Source organism: Lactuca serriola, chromosome 9 (genome assembly GCF_051521515.1).
Source record: "Lactuca serriola cultivar US96UC23 chromosome 9, Lser_US96UC23_V15, whole genome shotgun sequence".
NCBI classification, from domain to species: domain Eukaryota; kingdom Viridiplantae; phylum Streptophyta; class Magnoliopsida; order Asterales; family Asteraceae; genus Lactuca; species Lactuca serriola.
In genome coordinates, this window is record NC_136416.1 from 218,890,202 (window position 1) to 218,917,546 (window position 27,345).

At 31.4% G+C, this 27,345-nt stretch overlaps 1 protein-coding gene and 1 long non-coding RNA gene across 2 annotated transcripts; one reads left to right on the forward strand and one right to left on the reverse strand.

Moving 5' to 3' along the window:
• Positions 1–7,490: 7,490 nt before the first annotated feature.
• Positions 7,491–8,238, reverse strand: LOC145076600 (nuclear transcription factor Y subunit B-4-like). The gene has a single exon (XM_079022415.1). It carries the CDS (start codon positions 8,101–8,103, stop codon positions 7,648–7,650), a length of 456 nt encoding a protein of 151 aa, XP_078878541.1. The 5' UTR covers positions 8,104–8,238; the 3' UTR covers positions 7,491–7,647.
• Positions 8,239–16,502: 8,264 nt separating this feature from the next.
• On the forward strand, positions 16,503–19,864 carry LOC145076736 (uncharacterized). The gene is made up of 2 exons (XR_013692778.1): positions 16,503–16,662; positions 19,559–19,864. It is a non-coding gene; the product is annotated as an uncharacterized LOC145076736 (long non-coding RNA).
• Positions 19,865–27,345: the final 7,481 nt, after the last annotated feature.

The following is a 27,345-nucleotide window of genomic DNA, read 5'->3' on the forward strand; positions in this document are numbered from 1 at the left end:
ATGGACTGAACTTGTTCAATCTTAATTTCTTGCCACCTAGCAGCACAAAGGCCTGCCATTGCTTCCAGGTTGTTATGGAAACAACTGAGAAGTCATAGAACTCACATGCATAGTCAACTTTAACTAGAATGGGCACAAAAGCAAGAATATGTCAACATGATAGGTTACAAACCTCAAGTCATGTGCTAGTATTTAACAATAGGTTTACTCTTGATTAGTTCTTGAAAATTTCAAGATCTTTAAGACTCCCACTGACCTCTTGACATATAAGATTCTCTTGTCATGAACCATTCCTTGACAAACAAATATTCAAGAGTTAGTGCGGATTCTAATCAAGACTAACACTTCACACCATTGGCCTTAGTTGGTCTTTGTCCTTACCAAGACATCACAACTTATCAATTTCAAATATACAACAGTAAGAAACATTTTACTCTACATTTGACAAGTGTTATAAACCTTTCTTAATTTTATGTCACTCAAGTTACAATCTCTGAGTATGACTCTAAGACTTGTTCTTGGAACGAAGTATGACTCATCTTCTTGATTCAACCATTTCAACAATTCACGATACCTCTTCTTAGCCATAAAAATGCACTAAGATATTCTTAGAGGATCAATTGTGATATGGTTTTCCATAATCATTAAGATGATCATAAAACACGACACTAAAGTACTCTCCCATCTTTTCAGATTGGGGAAACTTTTATCTTTCTGCCTAATTTGATTCTTCTTATTCTTCCTTGTTGCGCCACATGATGAAGAAATGGGTCAAGAGGGATGCTCTTGCGCCATCTTGTTCTCCTCTTGTGCCATCTTGTTTTCCTGTTGCGCCATGCATGGCCTCGTTGATCCATTTATGTGCCTGTTGCTCAATGTAATGCTGTTGCTCGAGGATTGATGTTGTGCACCATTCTTGATGCTCTTGCGACATTTAGATCCTTGTTGAGCCAACTAGGGTTGCTGTTGCGCCATGAAGAAGCTATTATGCCATCATGGACCATCTTGGAACATGATGCGCGATATTGATTCCTTTGCCATGCCATGGTGATCCAAGTATGCCTAGAATATGATAATCCTCAAGAATGTTCTAGAAGATGCTGCATGGCAGATTGTGATTGGTTGACACCCTTCATGGGTCTATATGTCAATGGGTTTGGAGCATTAGGGTTTTATGTATGATCCCTCTTGTATGAATAGGGATGCATGCTAGGTCATTTTGTATCTTGAATTCTAGAGTGATAGGCGAATCTCCGTGTAATTGTACTTGTAACCTCTATGGTACTAGTCGGTTCACAGGTGTGATTGGTAGGAGGAGTGAGGGAGTTTCTGTGGTGCCTTGGGTCTTCGATTCTGGGAAGTTTCCTCACTATACTATGTATTGTAGTATATATCCTTGTATGATAGGATATAGAGTAATGTTATGTTGGTTAGAGTACCATGGGTTGGTGATTGTCTAGTTCAGTGCCCTAAGGTTTATATGTAGCTGTGGAGGATAGCATGAGAACTCTTGATCTAGGCTTTCTTGCCTATTCCTTGTTTGGTTGTGGCTCTAGAGTGAGATCACCTGTTCGATTATCTTTCTCACCTTTGATTATATATAGTTATGCATTCATTGGTGATATGCTAGTATTGATGTAAATTATTATATGAGGCTTGGTGTGTTGTAGTGATCTTTTAGAGAGGTAGACTAGTGTAGAAAGTTGCTTGAGTTTATGTTCTTTCTTGATTGTTTATTTGATCTATATGTTGACATATTGGTTGGTGGGTTGAGGCGGTCCTGTTTTGTGTTGTAGGCCAAGATTCCCAGGCAGTCCAGCGGTGTGCTGTAGGCCAGGTGTGGGTCAATCGTATGCAGAGAAAGAGGGAGATAGAGAGATAGAGATAGATAGATAGAGAGAGAGTAGTCTAGGTTTACTGTAGGCCTTGCAAGGCAACCTAGTCGGAATGCAGGCTCAAAAGAGCGATCCAGGCATGTTGTAGGCCTTGCATGGCGGACCAGACAGATTGAAAGCTTATGTGTGCATGCATTATATGTGAATTATGGTGTGTGGTATTTTGGGGTAACTTATAAATCTTTATCTTGGAGTTATGGATTAAATGTTTTTCAGGTACCATTGGTGATCATGGAAAGACGAAGTCGTGAGTGTACACACTCTTCAGCAGCAATAGAGATTCCATATTATTTATATTACTCTGATTTTTAAACAACTATGTTTTGGAACAAATGAGTTTCCATAACTTGGATTTTATGTAAATGGTGAATTTAACTTATTTAAAAATGAAAAATTGGCTTGCAAAAATAGGACGTTACACATTCTATGCTTGTTGTCTTCTTGGTTTATGCATGTATATTATTGTTGGTTGAAATACACCATTGGGTGGGGCCCGTTGGCTTAAATAGGTCGTTGGTTGAAATAGGTTGTTGGGTAGATACATATTTGGGGTTGAAACAAACTCGTTAGCTGGAATAGTTAGTTGGTTAAAATAGACCGTTGAGCGGGCACTGGTGGCCGAAATAGGTCGTTGCTTGTATGGTATGTAGTATCTTGGGAAATTCATTAAGCTTTATGCTTAAAGTTTTATGTTTAAATGTTGTACATCCTTTTGGCAGTAAAGGAGAGCATGATGTGACTGCATTGCATATGCTGTTATATTAAACATGTTCCTCATCATAATATTAATACTCTATTTTATGTTTTTAAAACAATTGAATAACTACTTTTATGAATGAATGACATGGTTTTCTTAAATTTAATATGAAAGTTTTCGTTTGAAATGTAACACCCATAAAATTCAAGCCAATTTAAAACTTTTCAAAACATTAAAAACCAATAGTTATTACAAATTTGTTTTCAAAATAGTCTATATCAGAGTTTTCCCAGAAACATGAACAAAACATGAGGAGCTGTATGATCTTGCCTTCACCTTTCCGTGATCCCCTGATGTACCTGAAACAATAAACTGAAACTGTAAGCCCGATAGCTTAGTGAGCTTCCCCCAAAATACCAACTCATATAATCATAATCATGTCATATCAAAAAATATAGAACAACATGCATAATGATCCTTCAACATGAATGGACCGTCTTGCAGGGCCTTCAGCCTATCTGGACAGCTCCCGAGCCTTCGGCATGACTAGACCGCCTCGCAGGGCCTTCAGCCTATCCGGACCGCTCACCGAAGCAGGACCGCCTCAACCCAATCCCCAATCAACAAACATGTGCACATAATATCATATACTAGCTCATAAAATCTAACAGTTAAACCGATCTATCAGATCACTAATCATAGGAACATCCCACTAACCGGGAAACATACCTAACTGGTCACTAACATAGCATCATCCAATGATCGGGACACTGACTTAACTAGGCCACTAAGGATAAGAATATCACCATCCTAACTACCAGGATGTAATCAATAAACATATCATGCCATAAACGGATACAATCCATAAAGGGCCGACCTTGGTGCCTTAGACCCATTGATATAGTAAGGGTAACTCACCTCACACTGTCGACTCGAAGATAAACTCAAACTCTCAGATCGCAGGCACAAACTCCACCACCTATATCCACCATAGAACCATGCTTGTAAATTTCTAATTTCCCAAAATGTCCCTAGAAGTCAACTGGTCAACCCTTGGTCAAGTTCTAAGTCAACTGTCAAGGTCAACAGTCCAAGTTGACCTTAACTCGTCAAGTACCCTCAGCTACTCGCCGAGTTCCTTACATAACTCGCCAACTCGCCAAGTCACTAGAGTGACTCGTCGAGTTCCTAAGGTTTGCGGCCGTAAACTCCTTGGCCGATTCGTCGAGTTTCCCTTGCAACTCGCCAAGTTCATACACGTCCAAAGGTTGGGAAAACCCTAGCTAACTTGTTGAGTCCCTTCAGTCCTTCATCCATACATATGCTTTTTAAGCCATGCAAAGGCTCCATATTATATATCCAGCTTCCCAAGGCATGCTTATCACGTAAAGTTGCAAACTTTACGTGCATGCAAAGCTCTAAAGTCTTAAAATGACAAAACTAAGCTTGCACAGAAGTCTTACACTTGAGGGGAGGTTCATACTTGCCAAAGCTGACAACTTTATGGACATAGAGACCCAAGAGAGTTCAGATCTTAAGTTGCAACTTCAGATCTTAGCTCAAACACTAGGAAGCTTACTAAAATCCACCCAAAAGAGATCTAGAATGAAATGAGGCCAAGCTAACAACTTAATACCTTCCAAAGGATGCCAACTGAGGTAGATCTCTGATTCCCACGCGTTCCTTGCTTCTAGCTGCTGGTTCCTCAAGCTTTTCTCACCAAAAATCCTTCTTCAAAGCTTAAGACACACAAATGGAGCACACTCACACGAGTTAGGGCTATGAGGTATCAAGAGGCAGTGAATGGGAAATTGGGGAGGCCAATGATCCTTTAAATAGGGTGTAAAACCCTGGAAATTAGGGTTTCATCCTCTAGCTCCTACTCATCGATTCCCTCCTTGGACTCGGCGAGTAGGTCACTTAAACACATGGACCAACCCGCTGTTACTCGACGAGTCGGGCAACCAACTCGTTGAGTAGACCTTGAAATCAAGAAAATTCTTATATAAAAAATGAATACCTGGGAATCGGAGCGTTACATGGAATTTGGGATGTTATACAGTATGTAGGGTGGGTTATTATTTTGATATTTTATTATGAAAGTATTAAAATAAATATTAGAATATAACAAAAAAGGATATAATAATATTCTAAAATTTAACAGGGATCAAATCCACAAAATAATTCTTATTTTAGACTAATGGTGCAAGTTCAAACATTTAAATTTAGGTTTAATTTTGGCAAGTTGAAACTTTTTAGATTCAGGTTCAATATGTACCAAATTTATTTTATGTATATTACTAGTTGTAGGACCTGTGTAGTACATATATTAATTAAAAAATGAAATATAAATGTCTAAACATTAAGTATTTTTATAGTAAAATTTTGGAATAAATACGACCGAAAAATGAATAAGTACTTCAATGTATACTAATAAAAGAAAACTATTGACATATTTTAAAAAAAATGATGAATAAATAAGTACTTCAACTATAGATGTTATATTGTTAAGTTTACCGTCATTCTCTAAAATTAATATTTTTAATCCATGTTTGTTTTTAACTCTAGACAATACAACATATAACCACCCCACTAGTAAACATTGTTTGTCTCAAAAAACTCTGAAATTTCAAGAACAAATCTAAAATTCGATGAACAGTTCTAGAATATCGAGCAAAATTTCATTTCTTACTTATAACACAACAATTAAATAAATATAGTAATATGTGAAACATGTATACAATATTAGGGCATGAAATCAGATATTATATTAAAAAACTATGTTATTAAACACTTCGAAATAGACATTTTGGAGATACCCAAAGTGATTTCTTTGGAAAAGGATATTGGGAAAACCAAAAAATGTAGATCAAATCCAGAATGGGTATTCTGGAATAATTAGTCATTTTTCAAAAACTGAAAAAATTGTTATTATTTCTTTAAAAAACTCATTTATAATGGTTAGTTTACTGAATATCCATTTTTTAAATCTAACAAATAAGGCATTAAGGTTTTTAAAACAACATTTAACCTTTTTTCATTTCATTTATTAAAGCTGATAGTTTGTTTCCATTTGAAATGAAGATAGTCTAAAGTAAAACCAAATTAAAAAAAATATGTTGATATTAAATTTATTAAGATAGTTTATTAAGATTTGAAATGAAGATAGTCTAAAGTAAAACCAAATTAAAAAAAATATGTTGATATTAAATTTATTAAGATAGTTTATTAAGATAGTCACGACTCTTAAAATGTTAAAAAAATGAACAAATTATAAGTCAATATAATTTATAGTAAGTTATGTAATCAAATTAATTGTATAAGAACATGTTTGTACATAACATAAAATCAAAGTCAAAGTTGAATTTTATTATTTTATAGGTATTAATTTGCGAATTGTACTAAACTATATTATTAAAATTACAAGGAAGCGTTAATGAGAAATTGAACAATTATTATATATCAATATTATATGAAATTTAATAAAATAAAAAAAAACATTAAAAAATAATTTATATATAATATTAAATTAAAATGACCATAAAATAGTATGCACAAAAATTATTGCATTTGTTAAAAATGCTATTTATTTATTAAAAATGATTTTTTTAGCTTATTAATTTATCACAATTTCTAGTGTTTTTGATCAATGGTAATTTAGCTTCTAATATCTCATGTTGCTCTTTCTTATTAAGGTTGTGGGTTAGTATTCAATGGATATAAATGAAATAATTTAACTCTATTTTAGTATATTTGCTGATTAAAAAAAAAAAAATTCATAGGTCATCTTGCTAAAATTAACTACGCTGTGCGTCTTGAGTGACTACATAACCATGTTGACTTACAAAATCAGCATACGTATTCGCTTTTGAGCGTTACTTTTCTAGAAAGAAATGTAGATACGCTTGACCTTGAATCGAAAGGTTTCTAAACTAGTCAACCTCAAGAATTAGGTACTTTGACCAAAGGCTTCGTGTGAGTGACTGTATTTTTATAAAGGTCCGGGAAGTAGAACCAAACTAACAAGTGCAGCTACAAGAATAAACACCCATATACCGATGTCTATATACTTTTTTCGTATTAATGCCATATGTCCAATTATTGACCCTCTCTTTACTGACTTAAAAAGCGTTAGAATTAGTTGATCACTGAATAAGCTAAAAGATAGTATCTGTAACATCTCAAGTTCAAGTCGTTGCACGAGGGCTCAGTCTTTAATCAGTGTGATTTGCACTATATGGGTTGCAGGCGTACATTGATCATAAACGATTGTGACCTGAACGTTACTAAGACAGAAGGAAGATATCTTGAGGGCCAGGGCTCAAGAGGGATGTATAGACGAACACACACACACATACACACGTACACACCAGAGATAAAGATTGCATAGCTTGTAAGGAGAAACATCGATCCCTTATGGTAGCTACATCTTTCTATTATGAGTATGTTCACTAGAGCAGTAACACTTGGGATTCAGGGAGATAAAAGTGTTACAGTAAACAGTTGATTAAACTCATGTACGAAATCATTATATTAAAGGTGATGTGTACACCTCAATTCAGTGAATGTTTTATTGAGAAGGCAAGGAATGAAAATACACACATACCCTGATAGTACCTGTTCTTGAATTGATAACCATGAGGCATATCCATCTTGACATATGGACTCCCGTATCTCATAAAACCGTATATTTTTGTACGCTGCTGTTACCTGTTTTCCAACTTTAGGGAGATGGTATGTGTGTGTTTGTGTGTGTGTGTCTGTTTGAGAGAGAGAGAGAGAGAGAGAGAGAGAGAGAGAGAGAGAGAGAGAGAGAGAACTGGAGATTAGAGACTTAAATGAAGTGTAGAGAATCATAAACAGTTTTTGGGTCTCCAGAAATTGTGAACCTACCAAAGTTCGCAGATAAACAGGCCCATCACGATTGATTTGTTCATAGAAATCAAGAGTTTGAAAGAAAATGACGTTTTTAGATCAGAAAATATCGATAACCTAGGGTTACATATATGCTGATGAAGGCTTTGTGTGTGAACTTTCCCCTTTTTTGCTCCATATTTATCTGAACTCTAGTGGTGAAGTATTTGGATAATACAATCGATCTTTACAGTTGATAGAAGTAGAAGCTTCTCGAGCAGTTGCTTCGTCGTTGCTGTTGACTATGTTTGTCTTGTTTGAAGCTTCTAACGCTGCTGAAGAGGAGGCCGCAGCTGCCGATGCTCGATGCCTCTCAAACTCCCTATGCTTATGCAGGTAGCGGGCAATGGCCTGAGAGTAGTCATCAAACCCTAGCGACCCGAGAGCCCAACAGATGTCGTCTCCATTAACGGTCTTGCGGTTCTCCTTATGACACTTGTCAGATGCCTCCCCGGTAACAAAACTTATGAACTCCGATGCACACTCTTGTATAGTTTCCTTGGCTTCTTTCGAGATCTTGGCGGTGGGTGGTAGGATCCTTTTCATGATCCGACCCACATTTGCAACGGGTAGCAATTTATCATGCTCATCCACCATGTTTATATCTATCTTTATGTTTAGTCAAGATCTTCTAAAACGCAGACACGTTTCACTTTATATATATGTGTATCAATACATACCCACATGTCCATATAATTACATGTAGCTAGATGAATGGCTGTGTTTACATATATGTATGTATGCACATGCCATGGAAATGTCTTGGGGATGCTGTGAAATTTCTATTTATATCTTTTCTAAAACTGTTAATTAATAATGGTTTTTAAAAGGAACCTGAATCAAATGATGACTATAAAGTGTTTTTTGTAACGGAATGTTAAAACAAGGAAGGAAAAGCATGAAGTAGGAGATGGATAATAAGAACTCCATCCAGCTAGTGGAAAAAATCTGAACATTGAAGCTAATATCATTATATTCACCCCCTCACTTTTGGTACGCACCCGATTTTACCAAACTACTATACGAAAACCGGGACGTATGTAATTTGAAATTTATCCCACTAATGACATTTCTTCCCTTATATTTGACCTAGTCTAGGACGCATATACACAAATGCTCTTAATTGTTCAGATGCCAATCCTAATATTGAAGTTGAGAAATGTCATTAGTGGAATAAATTTCAAATTATGTACGTCCCAGTTTTTGCACACTGGTTTGATATAATAGGGAACTTACCAATAGCGTAGGGGGTGATATTATCTTCCATGTTTAGATTTTTTCCACTAGTACCAAAACTACTACGTACAAACCATTAATGATCCTTTATTAAACTCATCAATTGTACCGGTCTTGAGCTTAATTTGGCCAGATGACCATTTGTTCATCCATGCCATATGTTTCCTCACATGTACCTACCTTATCATTTGTAATTCTTGTACAACTCAACTTATCTGATAGTAGTAGTGCAATATTCAATGATAGAGTATAATAAGTTTTCCAGTCTGAAGATGAAAAGTTCTTTTCATATACTTTAATGAGAACATGAAAGTATTGAGGTATACAATGTTCTTGAGTTTCATGTACTTTCCTGAATACATGGAAGTATTAAGGGATACATTTTCTTGTATAATTCAAGCTAGGGATGAGCATCGGTCCGGATCCAGACGGAACTGAACCGAGAACAAATTTACTGGGAAATAGATACCGGAAACTGTTAAAACAAACAAGACAAACTTTCCCAACATCATCATTTCTCATATCATTTGAGGATCAAGAAACAGATGGTGTTAAAGCTACTTAGAACTCAAAACTCACTACAAAACACCTATTCTACTCTCAATTTTGTACACTCAACCTAAACTATCATATATCAGAGAATATTAATCAAGAGTTATGCAAACATATTGATGTATACAAAACCCTAATCTAAACAAATGAAGATGATGAAACAAGACGAAGAACACTTGAGAGAGAAAACCCTAAATCTGATCTGAATCACGACTGAATGACGAATGCACATTCTCTCTCTCTCTCTCTCTCTCTCTCTCTCTCTCTCTCTTTATACTTCAGATATCAAATATGGATACAACCCGAACCTAACTCGACCCAAGCTACAACCCGCGTACATGTTCCTTCAACCTGCAAAATACTTCTAACACCCAACAGAATACACTCTTTACACAAAATATCCTTCAACTATATATCACATTTTATTTCAAATAATAAATATGAGATTGCAAGGATAATATATTTTCAACATCCTCTCTCAATCGAAATATTTATTTTTCTTTTCTGAAAACATCAATAAAACTCATTTTATTTATTAAAAAAATCATGTTTTACACTCAAAGACTTTGCAAGAATATCAGCATTCTGTTCTGAAGAATCTATTTTAACCAATTTCAATACACCACTAGCAATTTTTTCCCTAACAAAATGTAGATCAATTTCAAAATGTTTTGTCATTTCATGAAATACAGGATTAAGAGCTAACTTAATCGTTGAATCATTATCACAAAAAATAGAAGCAATAATAAGATTTTTAACTTATAATTCAAACAAAATCTTTAAGACCCAAATTATTTCACAAGTAATAGAACCAAGAGCTCTATACTTTGATTTAGTAGACGAACTAGAAACAGTAGCTTGTTTCTTACTCTTCCAAGAAATCAAACAATTGTTAAGATAAACCATATAACCTGATACAGACCTCATTGTGGCTAAACACTTATCACAGTCTGCATCAACAAAACCTTTTAATTCAAACATTCTTGACTTAGTTAAAGCAGCCCCTTTTCTAGGGCTACTTTTCAAATACCTCAACAATCTGAAAGCAATGTTTAAATGAGATTTTCTTGGTTTGTGCATATATTGAGTAAGAACCTAAACTACATAAGAAATATCAGGTGTTGTAATTGTAAGATAAATAAGTTTACCTATCAACTTTTGAAATTATGTTTTATTTTCCAACAATCTATCTTTTTCATTAGTATCACCTGAACTTACAATAAAATTTGTTTCCAAAGGTGGACTTATAGGTTTATAACCAAGCATCACATACTCATGCAATAATTCCTGACAATACTTTCTTTGATTTAAACATAAACCATCATCACAATTTATTACCTCTATTCTAAGAAAATATTTAAGGATTCCAAGATCCTTAATTAAAAATTGACTTCTCATAAAATCCTTGACCTTTTTAATCTCAATTTCACTATTCCTAATTAAGATAATATCATCAACATATACTAAAATTACAGTTATTGAATTATCAGATTTTTTAACAAACAGAGAATAGTCACTAATACTTTGTTGAAAACCAAACATAAACAATGATGCACAAAGTTTTTCATTCCATTTCCTAGGAGTCTACTTTAGGCCATATAAGGACTTAATAAGCTTGCAAACCCTAGAATCATTGTCTGAATAATAACCAGGTGGAAGAGTTATATAAACATCTTCTGTACAATCACCATAAAGAAATGCATTATTTATATCTAATTGATATAAAGGCCATGAATTATGCATAGATAAAGAAATAACAATGCGCACAGTAACAATTTTTGCAATTGGAGAAAAAGTTTCTTCAAAATCTATTCCTTCTCTTTGATTTTATCCTTTAGCAACTAAACGTGCTTTATACCTTTCTACTTCTCCATTTGACTTATACTTAATTTTAAAGACCCATTTACATCCTATAGGTTTTCTGTTTTTAGGGAACTTTGTTATTTCCCAAGTATGATTACGATGAAGAGCTTCCATTTCTTCATTCATTGCCCTAATCCAATTTGGATCAGATAGAGCTTCTTTGTAATCTTTGGGTTCGACATACTTATAGAGATTAGAAATAAAACAATTAGTTTCATTATCAAGACAAGAATAATTAACATACCTCTCAATACCATACTTATATTTCCCTTCAACAACATAATCAGCAAACTTAACAGGCATATGTGACTCGCGCCTAGTCCTAGAAACACCTATAGGAGTTAAGACAGAATGACTACTATCCTCAGACACACTTGAAGATGAAGGAACAGAAGAACCAGTAGGAGGCACAAGTGCCTCGCCACCATGGTTGATAGATTCACTAAAACTGACGTCATCCAAACTAATGGTAGCATCAGTACCATCCAACTAAGACTCTACTTTCAGCTCATCAAGATTAATAAAATCATTTATATACTCATTTGTGTCAAAAACATCGTAGGAAAAAAGATCACTAGGGCCAAAATTATTTGAAACATTATCAACAGTAGTTGATTTTAACTTGTATGGAAAAACGGACTCATAGAATTTTACATCCCTATATACAAAAGAAGAGTTAGTATCCAAACTAAGAAGCTTATAAGCCTTTTTATCAGAACAATATCCTAATAAAACACATTTTTTAGCACGTTCAGACAATTTATCAGTAACATTTTGTTTAACAGCAAAACATAAACAACCAAACTCTTTCCATAAGGAATCAAGCTTATTGTAATAATCAGAAAGAGAAGAACCATTTTGCTTTAAAGTGTTAATTTGTTGATGAATATTAAAAATTACAGATCCATCAACCTTATTATAAGTCTCAAATAATTCATCCCAAATATCTTTAGCTTTATCAAAATATAAATGACTAGCATATATAGTTTCAGAAATTGATCATAATATCTAATTACACACAACAACATTAACACGTTCCTACTTAGAAGCTTTAGAGGTTTCAGTTTTTTCAAGAGTAATAGTGTCATCCACAAAACCTAATTTATTTCTAGCCTTAAGACCTCTAGACATAGCACTACGCCACAAAACGATAGTTTTCATTACCAATCAACTTAATTGTTATAATAGAAGTTACAGTATTATCAGAGGGATGAACATATAAAGGATCATTAAAGTCAACAGGACTATCTTTAGGAGTAACACTCCCTTTAAGAGTATCACCAGCCATAGTAAAGAGTATCACCCGGCATAGTAAATCACAGAAGATACTCCAAAAACAAATAACAAACAACAGACCAGATCAAATAAGAAATAGGAAATCAGAAATATCAAACACCTGTGCTGACTTAAAGTCCAGATGGTCACCACAGTATGTCGGGGCCCAACACAATCAAACACAGTGTTAAAAAACATATAAGAACAACTTAAAAATCATAAACAAACAAATAATTGATGTACTCCAGACACCAGGATCTCCTACATCTACAACTAAAAAAAGAGAAAGAAAGCTACACGAAACTCTCACAGTGTAATAGAAAAAAAAACAGGTTATTGGAATCAACTTCCTGAATCCGTTCCCTTCAAGGGTTTATCAGTGATGAAATCCGACCCTAAGAGGATTATTTCAGATTTAAAGGGATTGATCGATTTTACTATAGAGTTTCAATCCTCAACACAACAGTGCTTAGTCAAGAACCCGATCCTCACCAATCCTACAAGATCAAACTAAAAAACTCGCAGTACCAAGATCTCAACAAACAGATTCACGTTTAAGGAAGTAGAAAACAAAACCTTAAATCTACAAATGTTCAATCGTATGAACAAAAAGTGTAAACAAGCAAGAAGGAATACCTTTCAACAGATCGTCAGACGCGAAAACACCAAATCATGAACGAACGAGAAGCGAAATGTCAGGATCAAGAATCACGAGCCTTACAGCTCTGATACTGTATAAATGTAAATTTTCAAACCAAAATTTTCATTTCAAACATAAACATCATGTGCCATATTTCCCAAAAATCTCAGTATCAACATTAATACAATTTATTTATCAAAAGTTGTTTATCACATAAACCAGGATCCTCCAAAATATATTTCCAAAGCGAGTGTGTGTACAATCAAGCCGGGGCCTTCCCGTGATCATCGAAAGTACCTGAAAAACATAACACATAACACGGTAAGCACGAAGCTTAGTGAGTTCCCCAAAATACCATACACAACTCATTAGCCACTCTAGGCCATAACTCAATAAGACCCTCTGGTCGATTTGTCTCAGTGGAACCCTACGGTTGCAACTCAGTAAACTCATAGCAACAATATTCAACCATAATCACAAAATATAAAGTAGAATATTACAATACACAGATAAACGCATAAAACATATTAGTCAAATAAAAATACCACTCTTGGTAAGTATAATGAGAAAACTGACATCGTAAGCTAGCTAGTAAAATCGCGTGCTCGAAATCCTCGATCTAACCTCCGCCTATCACAAGGATAATATCGCTAATTAATATTCTCCTTACACTCAAATACACCATTTAATGATCTCTCTTACACTCTTAGCACTAGAAATGGGTAAAAGACCATTTTACCCCTCCCTGACCTCCATTACTCATTTTTTATCGGTCCTTAAAGTCATCATAAGTCAACTCTAGTCAACAGTCCAAATTGACCAAACTCGCCGAGTGTAATCGTGCGACTCGTCGAGTCCCATCGATTCTTGACACTCCCCTGAAGGTTTAAATCGTCGAGTTAACCCCTAACTCTCCGAGCTTTCGCCTGATCCAGCTAATCGGGATAACCCTAATCTACTCGCCGAGTCGGCTCATCAACTCGGCGAGTCCGTTCAGACTCAACTCGCATTCAGACGACTTTAAGGCATGATACTTTCCCAAACCCCAAATCCATACTCTCAGGGCTCATTTATCACGTAAAGTCGTAGACTTTACGTCCATGTATGCCATTTTGATACATGAAAAATGACTCCTTATCAATCCGAAGTGAAGCCTATTCTAAGGTAAAAGAATTCTGAGATGATATCTATTCTGAAGAGAAGATATGCCCGAGACACATCCTTTTGTTATTTGATCTTTGAGTTTGTATAGTGCATTAATTATTCCTAGTACTAGTTTTTCTTTTAGTAGTTATTTTATTGTACAGTACATGAGACAAGATCAACAAATGCAACTTTGACAGTCTGTTCATCTTCGGTTGTCTTCTAGTCCATGCACTTTATGGGATTTGTCTTTTGTCTCACTCTTTTCCAATTTAAGGATACACATGAGTGCAACATGCTCTATCATATCAATACCAAGAATCATTCAGTCAAATCACTCTCTTCTTACATTCTTATTGTTCTTAAATTACCTTACATTGTTCATACTTCTTAATCATTTTATATCTTGAATACTTTGTTGAATATCTCAAATCCGAGACAAGATTGGTTTACCAGACATGACTAGATTTTTATTAGCTGCAGACATTGGACTTAAGTTAATTCAAGGTTTGAGTTTTGAAACCTTTTCTGTGCAAATCGTTTCTTGCCTTCACAATAATCTTGATTTTTCTGATTTAATCGAGAGCTTATTTAATCAACTTAATAAAAAGTTGGGATTAATCAACGACGTTGTTTTGGTTAATTAATTTGGTAAAAAAGAACTTTGTATGGTTTATTAGTAGTTTTTAGTACCAACTCAGAGAAAACGCATTTTAAATAACAATATGTTTTGCATATTTATGATAGTCTCAACAGAATCGAAACAATATTTAATATTGAATTTACTTCAGTTTATTTCAGTGTTATTTTTAGTTTTAATTTTAAACAAAAATCCTTATTTTTTAATTTTCTATTATTGACTACTATGTAACTTGCACAAAGAGGCATTGATTTTTCGGCTGTGTCCTTGTAAATTCGACTCTACTTTTCGGTGCTATTATTTAGTGCATTCGAGCATCGATTTTCTTTGTGTAAGCGTAAACTATGTGTTTAGCAATAATACTAAAAAAATGAACAAAAACACAAATAGATTTAATGTGTTTCACTTGATCTTAGTAGTCAAGCTATACGGACAAACTAGTGATTTTTTTAATTAATAATCAATTTTGTATACATTCTATGTATTTATTGCATTTACAATTTCTTCACTAATATGGTTATAATCAATGAGATAAATTATAGTATTATAGTTTACCTAAGTCTTCTAGGATGAATTCATGGGCCAATGAAATTGACCGGCCCATGAAAAAACTTGTACGACAAGTTGATAAGATACACCTAAACTCAAAACTAAGAACTAATGTTCTACAACAGGATGTGCTAAGTTATGGAAACATCAAAGGCTAAGGCAAAGCCCAAGTTGCCCTTCTCCATAGTTGTACTTCAGTGCTTGGCTTGCTGCCAAGCACGGAACACCGGAGTCGAGACTAAGCTTCATGTGAACTTCGCTTTTGCTTCATGTGAACTTCGCTTTTGGGGGAAATTGCTACTACAACTTTACATTGCTGAGATCAAACTCTACAACTTACTGTCGATATTTCGTCATTAATTACCAACGGATTTACAACATAATACAAATAACAAAAACTATTTCTCCAAAAATTATATCGAAAATCCATACGTAATTACCAATCTAAAAGAAAAATAAATAAAACTTATTTTTAAAAAACTTATGTCACAACTTGTGAATATTGTCCCTATTTCGTCGGAATTCTTGTAGAGATTCTATAAAAAAAAATTACAATGGATTTTTTCTTTTGAAAATTTCTGTAAAAAATCCCGCTTTAAGTAGTCCATAACAATAACAATCTCTTTACCATAATTATCCATTATTTTTAAGGTTGTAACGAATAACAAGTTCAACGATTTGTTTGTGAACTATTGAACAATATATATTGTTCATTCAGTTGAATGAACAAACACGGATTTTTTTTTATTCATTTAAATTTGTGAACTTTTAGTTTATTATATTATAAAATGAACTAAACATATTCGTATTCGTTCGCTACACTTACATGCATATTTATTTTGTTAATTGGACCCTTTCCATCTCGTTAAATACCACATCCCACTAAACAATTATAAATGGATTACAGTCTTCTTTGTTTCATAGTGCCTAGAGTTAGCTTTATGTAAAGCGTTCATGCATTGACATAAATATACTAATTATCTATATCCTAATATGGGGCCAAGTAACCTGTTGATTGAAAGGAGAATAATTAATAAACCCTTGTCACGCTGGCCTACTTAAGGCCACAAACAGATTCTACACAAGCACTGTGTCAGCAATGCACTTGCTTGCCACCTTTTTTGTTCCTCATCCGCAAGAGGTAATTGGCTACCAGAAACATCTTTCCATCTATATATCTTCAACATTTGCTTACATGGTCAATGATTCGATGCTTATACACTGCATATCAGAGTATAAAAGTCACTTTGGTGATAAGGTAGTTTAAACACACTTTTATAGTTTTAATTCATTTTGGTCATATATATATATATATATATATATATATATATATATATATATATATATATATATATATATATATATATATATATATATATATATATATATATATATATATATATAATATATTAACCTTCAATCACAGATACCAGTTCTTCTGGATCGTTAATCTGTTCTTCATCAACACCATTTGTTATTGATTCGTCTCGATCATTCATCTGTTCTTCATCAATATCATACGTTCTACTACTTGTTTGCTATCAAAATCACATGTTCTTTATAAAAAAAAGACATCGACACATCATAAAAACATCAATTCTTCATCAAAAATCTTCGTTTATTCATCAAAATGTTGTGATTTGTCATTAAAAACATTTCTTCATACTATTAAATATGAATCATGATTCAATCTTGTCCAGTTTCGTTGACATCAAGCAAATCGTTAAAAATATTCATATTTATCGATGTCACATCATTTAGTAATCATCAATCATCGAAACTTCATCAAAAGAACCTTCACCAATATCAAACAACAAATAGCAATCGAAAGTTCATCAAAATAACCATATATTTGAAGAATTTTTTTAAAATCGTTTTTCAGGTTTTAAAAACTTCATTTTTCATACATTTTTTCATAACTTTTTATCTAAACCTATTGATTATTGATCGGTTTTGATAGGATTTGATTTGTTTTGAAATTATTAGCTTCAATTGTGAATTTTTTTGCCATAGTTATATAAGTTAATTTATTTGTACGTCAACTGTTCGATGAAATGAATAAACCAAATATATCACGTAATATTCACAAATGAATATGTTTTTACACGAGAATCAATGTATGTCTTTTAAAAGCACAAAGAAAGTATGTAATTCATATATGAATAATACATAAAAAATATATTCACATACGAATACATGTAATATTCACAAATGAATACAGGTCATATTCATAAATGATAACATATTTTTCGGAAAATAAAAAAAATACATCATTTTGAGGTCCTAAGCAAGTTTATAATTCATATATGAATAACATATAATAATTATATCCACATATGAACATATGTAATATTCACAAATGAATGTATATGTAATAATCAAATATGAATATATATATATATATATATATATATATATATATATATATATATATATATATATATATATATTATTTACCAATGAATAAAACTGTCAATAAAACCGAGAATTATAAAATTAAAGATAAAAAAGTATTTGATAAGAATATATATTTATTCACATACAACTAATCTTTTTAGGTTAATAAAATAATATATAAGTATATATACCTTTTTATTACTGCTATATTCATTTGTGAATAAATGATAACTTTTTTTTTTCGGAAAATTATAAAAATAGAAAAACGTCATTTTGAGACCCTAAACAGCCCCGAATGGCCAAAAAACACCGTACGTCACGGCGAAACGGTGAGTTTTTTAAATCGTATCATTTTACATCAAATATGCAAATTTCGTTCAATTCCGAGACTAAACTTCATTGCGGCAAATTTTTTGATGATGTCACTAAATTTCCATTACTACTAGTGATGACGTCATCATGACATGTTATTTATTCATATATGAATAAAGTTTAGAAATCATTATGATATATTTACTGATGATGTTACTAACTTCAATCTCACTAGTAAAAACATGATTATTATATGTTATTTTTATTGATATGAATAAACTATACATGTTGATTTATTTATTTTGTGAATAAAACCTTTATATATAAAAATAAATAATACACTATAAGAATTGGTTTGTGAATAGATTTTGTATATTGTAACAATATTATTTTACATGTAATTCAACATTATAGTAAGACAAACGACATTGTATTAGTTAATGAATATCATTTACATTTGAATTTAATACGATCAAAATGAAGAATATATTAAATTGTATAATATTTACATATTATTATAAAAATATATTGTCTTCGTCAATGATATATTCTCAATTATGTCAACGAATCATCAACCACTGGGATATGAACCAACCATTTATTGAAATGTTATTCATTTATTGAATTATAGTCATACCAGAAAAAACATGTGAATACATATCAAAAATGTTAAAAATATATTGTTAGTTCATAATAATAGCGATTTACACATTATATTCACATATGAATATTATATAGTATATACACTTGTGAATATGATACAATATATTCATATTTAAATATTAGACGATGCATTCACTTGTGAATATTACGTAGTATATTCACTTGTGACTATTAGATGATATATTCACTTATGAATATTAGACGGTATCTTCATATGTGATTATTAGATAGTATTACATGGTATATTACATGTGAATATTACATAGTATATTCACTTGTATATATTATATGGTATATTCATATATGAATATTACAAGGTGTATTCACACACACACACACACACACACACACACATATATATATATATATATATATATATATATATATATATATATTATGTTATTCACATATGAAGAACATACAGACTTGTATATTTGTTTTGAGTTTTAATAATCATATACTGATTCAGGTACAAAAATATAATCATATGTGAATATAACGTAATTTAGTTTATGCATTTCATCAAACAGTTGGAGTGCATACAAGTTAATTTTTTTTAAAAATGCTAACAACATGATCCTTTAACTATTTAACACTTCCAAAATAGTAGAATGATAGAGAATTATATGAAATTTTTCAAAAAAAAAATGATTTGATGTTTTACTAACCTTAATTTCGAAGTTTCGTTTGATGATCGATGTTGAATGGATGATATGAAGTGGAACTGTTGTTGATTATTGATGATATTGATCTAATGACGCTGGAAATATAATTAATCATAGATGTTGAAGATATGCTCGTATTCAAGCAAAATTGAAGGTTGGAGTGAAAGAAGCAAAAACAAATTTTTGTTCTCTACTGTTGAATGGTGTTGATAAACGTGTTATTGACGAAGATCGATGATTGATTAACATTGGATGATGTTGATCAATGATTTAATTGAAGAAATCTAGATGATCGTTGAAAATTGGAGAAGAAATTTGGATCATGAATGATCGATTATTAATAATTTGAACTGTTATCTAATTATCCACAGTTACGTCTCTGTGATTGAAGGATATTATATCATATTGACAAGTTTACCACTGTGTATTTTATGTTAAGATGCTAATTAAATGATTGGCTGAGAATGATTCTCTAATTCTTAACTTTTTTTCTTCAATTGAACCATTCTCTCTCTCTCTCTCTCTCCCTCTCTCTCTCTCTCTATATATATATATATATATATATATATATATATATATATCATTATCATTATATACTTATAAAGGAAGCATTTTCCTTTCACCACATTCATTTGAAACTCCTATGACTTTTCAATTTCTTTCTAATAATGATTATAAGTTGGTTAATAAGGTTAAATAAATATAAAATCCAAAGTGTAATCATATATAAGCTAAATTTCAATATTAAAAGAATATATTTTCTTCTACTTATAAAGTTATGTTTTAAGCTTTTAACATATTATACTTAATTTATTAGGTCTAAGATGTTGTTGTATGCAAACCATTATCATTTAAAGCTACAACTTTTGAAAAATTTGTATAAATACTTAAATTGTTAATTTAAATATAACCTTACACGATCAACTTAAATATAAATTTTATTTCAACTTAAAAACCCTAAATAATATTTTGTAAATAGTTAAAAGTGGTAAATTGTAGTGTCTTTCTAATGATGATTATAAGTTGGTTAATAAGGTTAAATAAGTATCAAACCTAAAGTGTAATCATAAATAAACTAAATTTCAATATTAAAATAATATTTTTACTTCTACTTATAAAGTTATGTCTTTAACTTTTAACATATTATACTTAATTTATTAGATTTAATATGTTGTTGAATGCAAACCATTATCAATTTAAAGCTACAACGTTTGAATAGTTTTGAAAAAAATACTTAAATTGTTAATTTAAATATAAAATTATAGGGTTAACTTCAATATAAATTCCAGTTCCACTTAAAGAACCCAAAGAATATTTTGTGAATAGTTAAAAGTGATAAATTGTAGTGCTAAATGCAAAAACTAAATTGTAATATCAATTTAACTAAAATATTTCCTAAATATATTTTTATAATCGTTAAAAGTTTTAAATAAGCAGCTTAAAATAACTTATAATAACAATAGTTAAAAATAACCCTATATAAATGATTATATTGTTACCTTTAAAATAAAAAAAAAATTGTATGATGTTTTAAATAATTACAATGATAGAAATTAAAACGTTAAGCAAATAAACTTTAAAAATTCATTAACAATAACAACAACTATAGATAACATTAAACCATATATTATATTTAATTTTATTCATAAGTAACCCGCAGATAAATGTCATTCAAAAGATTGAGATTATGCAGTTTTTATAGATGTACATATATTATCATATAATTCAAAATAGTCAATATACTATATCAACTTACTATACGAATTATTATATCAAATTTAACAACAACATTATTGTTATTTTAAAATATATATATATATATATATATATATATATATATATATATATATATATTTGTAAAAATTTTAGGTATATAGATGTTTCTACGCAACGCACGGGCATTCGCCTTGTATATATATATATATATATATATATATATATATATATATATATATATATATATATATATATAAAGAGAGAGAGAGAGAGAGGTTAGGTTATATTGTTCTAACTATCTATTGTGTGCATGTAGGATTGATTATGGACCAATCATTTTAGTTATTTTAATAAAGTAATTAATGCATATTAGATGTTAAAGATATAATGAGCATTAATTAGAACTTCAACATTTAATATGCATTAATTACTTTCTTAAAATAACTAAAATGATTGGTGCAGAATCAACCCTACAAGCTCACAATAGATAGTAAAAACATTTGATATATATATATATATATATATATATATATATATATATATATATATATATATATATATATATATATATATATATATATAAAGTATTGTCGAATTTTACATTGGACGTACATTTAACCGATTACATCAAAACCCAATTTCCTTTTTTAGTTTATCTTTTTTATGCCATGTTTTCATAAAATAATAATAATAACTAGCTGTAAAACCCCGCTTCACGGGGTTCGGTTAAGACCAGTAAAGTATGTTGCTATTGTCTACAATTTGGTCATTTACAAATACATAATAGTCAAATATGTTGTAGTATGACACCAGTTGTACAAAGTATGTTGTTGAATTGTTAAAAGTACAATATGTTCAAAAGGAGAACATTGTCTTAGATCAAAAGAACAACATACTTTAACTGAACCAGACCACTACTCAACTAATCTGTTAAATGTTCTTCCTGGATGTTTACATTGATAAAAAAAACCCTTTAGCCTGCAAGTGGGAAACAAATGTGTTAATGCAATAGATAGCAACATGCTTCCATTTCTTCCTATTGGAGCATTGTACTTTGGAAAATATCTACAAAGTATATGTTTTCTTTAACAAAAAAAAGGTCATTAAAACCCAAAATTTACCTGGGAAATTTATATTCTCCAACAGCACTAGCATCATCATCACAACTGAAACCCAGTATAATTTTTGAATAATTGTACAAGCATACAGAGAAATTACATAATTCACGAAAGATCCAAATAAAATATAATCAAGTATTGAATGAGGTAAACTAAAGTGGAATGAGTACCTTAATTGGCTCAAGCATTTCAGCGAACGCGTTGTGGGCGTGCATGTCATAGGGTTCAATTTTATAATCAGTTTCGATCCAGAACCTGTAACTTTGAGCAACAAAACCAACTTCTAAATAAAACAAACAGACGTTCTTAAACTATGTCAAATACTCAGAAAACAATGTAAGAAAATCATACCTACAATTGATTAATTCAGTTCGCTTGCTTTGGAAGCTAGGATTGGGACCATGCTTGGCATGGGTCCGAAGGAACTTTTTTTTTTTTTTGGGTTTTTGGCAAGTTACACCTTTCCATTTTCCACTGTGATGCCAAAAAACTCCTTTGTTTTATATTTTGCACCAGATATAATTTATATTTTGCACCAGATATACTTTATATTTTGCACCAGATACAGATATTTCACCAATTATTTACAGTAAGGTTAGTCAACCATGAAAATAATGTATAGGATCAAATCCCTTCCAAGCAGATAAACTAACATTTAACCATCTATCACAAATCTCAAGGTCTGCAATGGCCTTCTTGTGGGGGAGTAATAGGGCATACACCTTTATAATCAGGAATACCTAGCAATAAGGTTATCTTTTTAATATCTATTGTAAAAAATCTTTAGAAAAGAGAGAGAACTATATACCTTAAAATTAGTACGAAATACTTAATCTTTATGTTTTCGTCGTTCAAGAATCCAGTTATGAGATCAACATTTCTGTTAGCAGTTTCATCAATTGTGAATATATAGTGGTTTGGTCAGGTATGATGCTCAAGCATCTAAATTTATTTATATAAACACTAATAATAAAAATAAAGGATTAGATCATCTAATCCAAAGTTAGAAAAAAGTAAAATGTGTAAACATGTGTGGATATGTACCTTTCCATTGTTGCCAAATTCTTTCTTTAAGACTCCTATAGCATCGGGGCCACAAACAACATGCGTAAAATCTCTAAAATAATATAATGTTTTATTATATTTGTTGGCTTTCTATTGGGAACCCTTTTGGATCTTTTCATTTGTTTCTCAAATAAAAGCCAAATACACAAAAGACAACTTTTTGGGGCTAATACTGAAAAATTCAGCTATATTCGGAACCGAAAATGTAATTTACTCTTGAATTTAACTACTCAGCTTTTAATTTTTTAAAAAGGACAATTATTATTTATCATGCCCTTGGACCAAAATTGGGAAAAAACAGTAAACCATAGCAACCAATAATGCAAATATCTCTTAATTTTACTATCAATCTATTTTCTAAATTATAACTTATTCTTTTTTACTTGTCTTGAAAAGTATAACTTTTTAAGCTATTTCACATGCAAAATGACCATTTTGTCATTGGCCATGACACTTTTAGTTCCTTTTTAAATTTTTTTGGTAGATACTAATGTTCTTCATACGAATTTATTATGAGTATAAATTTATAAGCTGCCTAAGAACATGTTGTATTACCTTTACACATAAGAACTCTTCAAAATGAGAACTTTTCAGAAAGCATGATGTTAGAATCTGAACAAAAGAGACATTACAATAAGTAAAAATTGAAACAAATCAAAAAGTACGTTTACTATTAAAGATAAAATAAAACCAACCAAAAGAGCTTGATTTTCAGCATCCACATTTTCAAGAAATACCCTTCCATGCAATCTTTGCTTGGGAGATTAGTTAAAGTAGAAGTTTGTTAGGATGATTTTAAGTCATCGCCATCGAAGCACAAGACCTGAACAAAACGCCAATTTGTAATTACATCAACCTTATTTATACTCGTAACAGTTAAATAACTTCATTTCATTATTGAACTTTAATTTTATTTTTTCAAAATAACAGAAGGAATAAGAGTAGAATTCTAAAATGAAAAAATGAATATGCAGTCCTTTTAAAAAGGATATGAATAAGCATATATAGGATGGGTCATCATATCATTTGATTCTTTGCCTATATGTTTACAGCTACTTAACTTTCAATAACTTTACAGGGAAATACCCAGGAAGCTTGCTACTCTTCCACAAATTCTGCATCTTCGTCTGCAAGATAAACCCTCAAAATTAAGAAAAATGATTTTTTTATTTGGGTATTCGGTTTAGTCGGGAATTTAGACAAACAGGTGGTGGGCATGGATAGAAAGACAGATCAAATCCTCGTCATTCGTGTTGTATTGATTCCAAATTACGAAAAGAGGATTTAAGGACAATATACATTCCAGTAACTAAAATTTAGATTCCAAGAAAAGGCGTATTTTACAAAATACATATTCCAATAACTTAAATTTGTAATATAACCACTTCATCCTGCAAAATATACATTCCAGTAGCCTAAATCTACAACCTTTTTGATTGAAACTCCAAAATATTCTGAATTTAGGAAGATAGTACCAACAAAAGTTTCAGAAAGTATGAAAGAAACTCAACTGTGCTACCAAAGAAAGTACCAACGAAAGTCAATATGTTGAAAGATTTGGATGTGAATCTGTGATAAATTAGCATAGTGGAGAATAAAGATACATGCCTGATCAAAAGCAGGAAAAATGTAATCTGCAAATTGAATTTCTGCTATAGCTCGATTCCCCTGTTACAAAATTATTATTATATATAATAAGTAACTGTATGAAAAGATGCAGAAAAGGATTTTGGAGTACAAAATTTTAAGGAACTTACCATTGCTGGTAGACAATACCAAATCCAACAATCCCCTGTTGTAAAAGAACGAATCTTAAATCAGAAACACCATTTTTTAATTTGTAGTGATTGGCATATCATAAGATTCCCAATTATTTCAAGAAATGAAAGAGTTCATGACGATTTTTGTTGGTTTAAAAAGTCAAATCGTGAGAGATTTTTTATCGATAAAGTTACCTGTTCGCATAGAGGGGTCTTAAAAACCCTATGTTTACCATATTGATCAGCCAATCCAGTTGTGCGGCGGAAGACACCACCAAAACCCACATCTTCCCCAAATATCTAAGAACTGTGATTCCAAATGTGAAGTTTTGGTTCCCAATTTAGTTTAATTTGTTATGATATGGTAATAGAAATGAAAAATCAGTTAAGAATCCATGCTAATTTTACAATTCCATTCGGAAGAGGGGATTCTATTAAACCTACATGGCCTACATGTAGGAATCGAGTAATTAGACAAAAATGATCATTCAACAAAATCGGAAAAAGGAAGGAATAATATATCCAGATTCAAACGTAGAGTACTATAATTATAATTAAAGGAGGTAGCAAAAGTGAAAAGGTACCGAGGATCAAAATCTAAAGCTATTTGAAGTGCTTGATTGACTGCAGTGCAAAAGTTTATAGATTTCCCCGTTCCAGTTCTTGGTTGTTACACCTGACCATCAACAGAACTAAAATTAACATGTAATCGGAACACATACTGAAATAAGATATTCACGGCGACATCAGAGAGAAATCGGAAATTCGAAATCCACAGCAGCTAGTCTGAATCGATTGTGCGTTGGAACCGTCAATGGAGCGATGGTGGTGGTGAAAGTCGGTTGAGCGATGGTGGTGGTGAAATCCGGTAACTTACGCTGAAATACAACAAAGCCAACCCTATGGTAAGTGGTTTTTGTTGGGTAGAAAAGTTGTAGGGTATAGGGGTAGGAAGGTTCGATGGAGAGAGATGGTGAGTGTGTGTGTTGTGTAAGCGTTTAACATCTATAGACATGTGGTATAGCGTAAGGCGTAAGGCCATGGATCAGGGTTTCTTCAGATTGAAGGATGAAGAAACGGGATTTTGTTCCCTAAAAGCATATTATCGACGTTGTTGGCAAATTCCTTCGTGGGAATACAGAAATACATAGACGGAGATCTTGCTTTCTTTCAGTACTTTCTACGATGGAGCGCAACATGGACCAGCCGAGCTCGTTTTTAGAGGGAGATGGAGGGGAAGACAGCAAGAAACCCTAAGTTTCTTTGTTTGAAACCTTGGTAGGTCTGTTTGAAACCTTGGTAGGTGGTGGAAGTATCGTGAAGGAAACATAACGAAAACAAGTAAACTCCACGTAAAGGTCAGGGAAAAAAACACGTATAAAATAGGAAGATGTGTCAATGACCAGAAAAAGAAACACATAAAAATTAATTAAATAAAAGGGGATCAGTGAAAGACAACATAAGCAAAATATAAGGGCAAAACGTGACAAAAATCAGGCAAGTATACTTTAGCTAAGGAGCAACAATTTTAATATATAGTATAATAATAATAATAATAATAATAATATACGAATATATCATTCTTTATGATTTTTGGTCATATTTCCATAAAGATCTATATTTTTATATAAAAAATGAACTTGTTTTTTTTTTTTTTTTTCAAAACACCCCCTTAGTTTTGTTGTTTTTTTTTTTTAAATATTTGGGTTTACTTTTTATCCAAAAAAAATGAAATATAACAAAGTTCTTAAATTTTTATCCACCATAGATTGACACTAATATCGGAAAAAATGGTAAAAAAAATCATCTTGGCCTGAATCTGAACTTGAAATACTTTAATATTAACATTCACAATGTGAACGTGGCTTACTATTTTATCTCTTTGATGATTCACATTCATACTTCGAATCTTAATTGAAAATAAATTAGTTTTTAATAGATTTACAATATAAATATTCGTAGATTCATATTATAGATCGGAGCTAATCTCCAATACATAATTATACTTCAATATGCATGTCTATTTCAAGAGTACATAAAATTATGACTATTGTTATATTTATTTTATTTTCTTGTTAAAAAATTAAACCTAAATACTAAAAATAATAACAAAACAAAGTGAGTTGTTTTTATAAATTAATTTTATAAAATTCACAAATGAATCTATTCATACTATGAATCTCAATTATAATTCATTTATAAGATTCAAAATTTGAATATCACTTATAGTTAAAACACGGTGAAT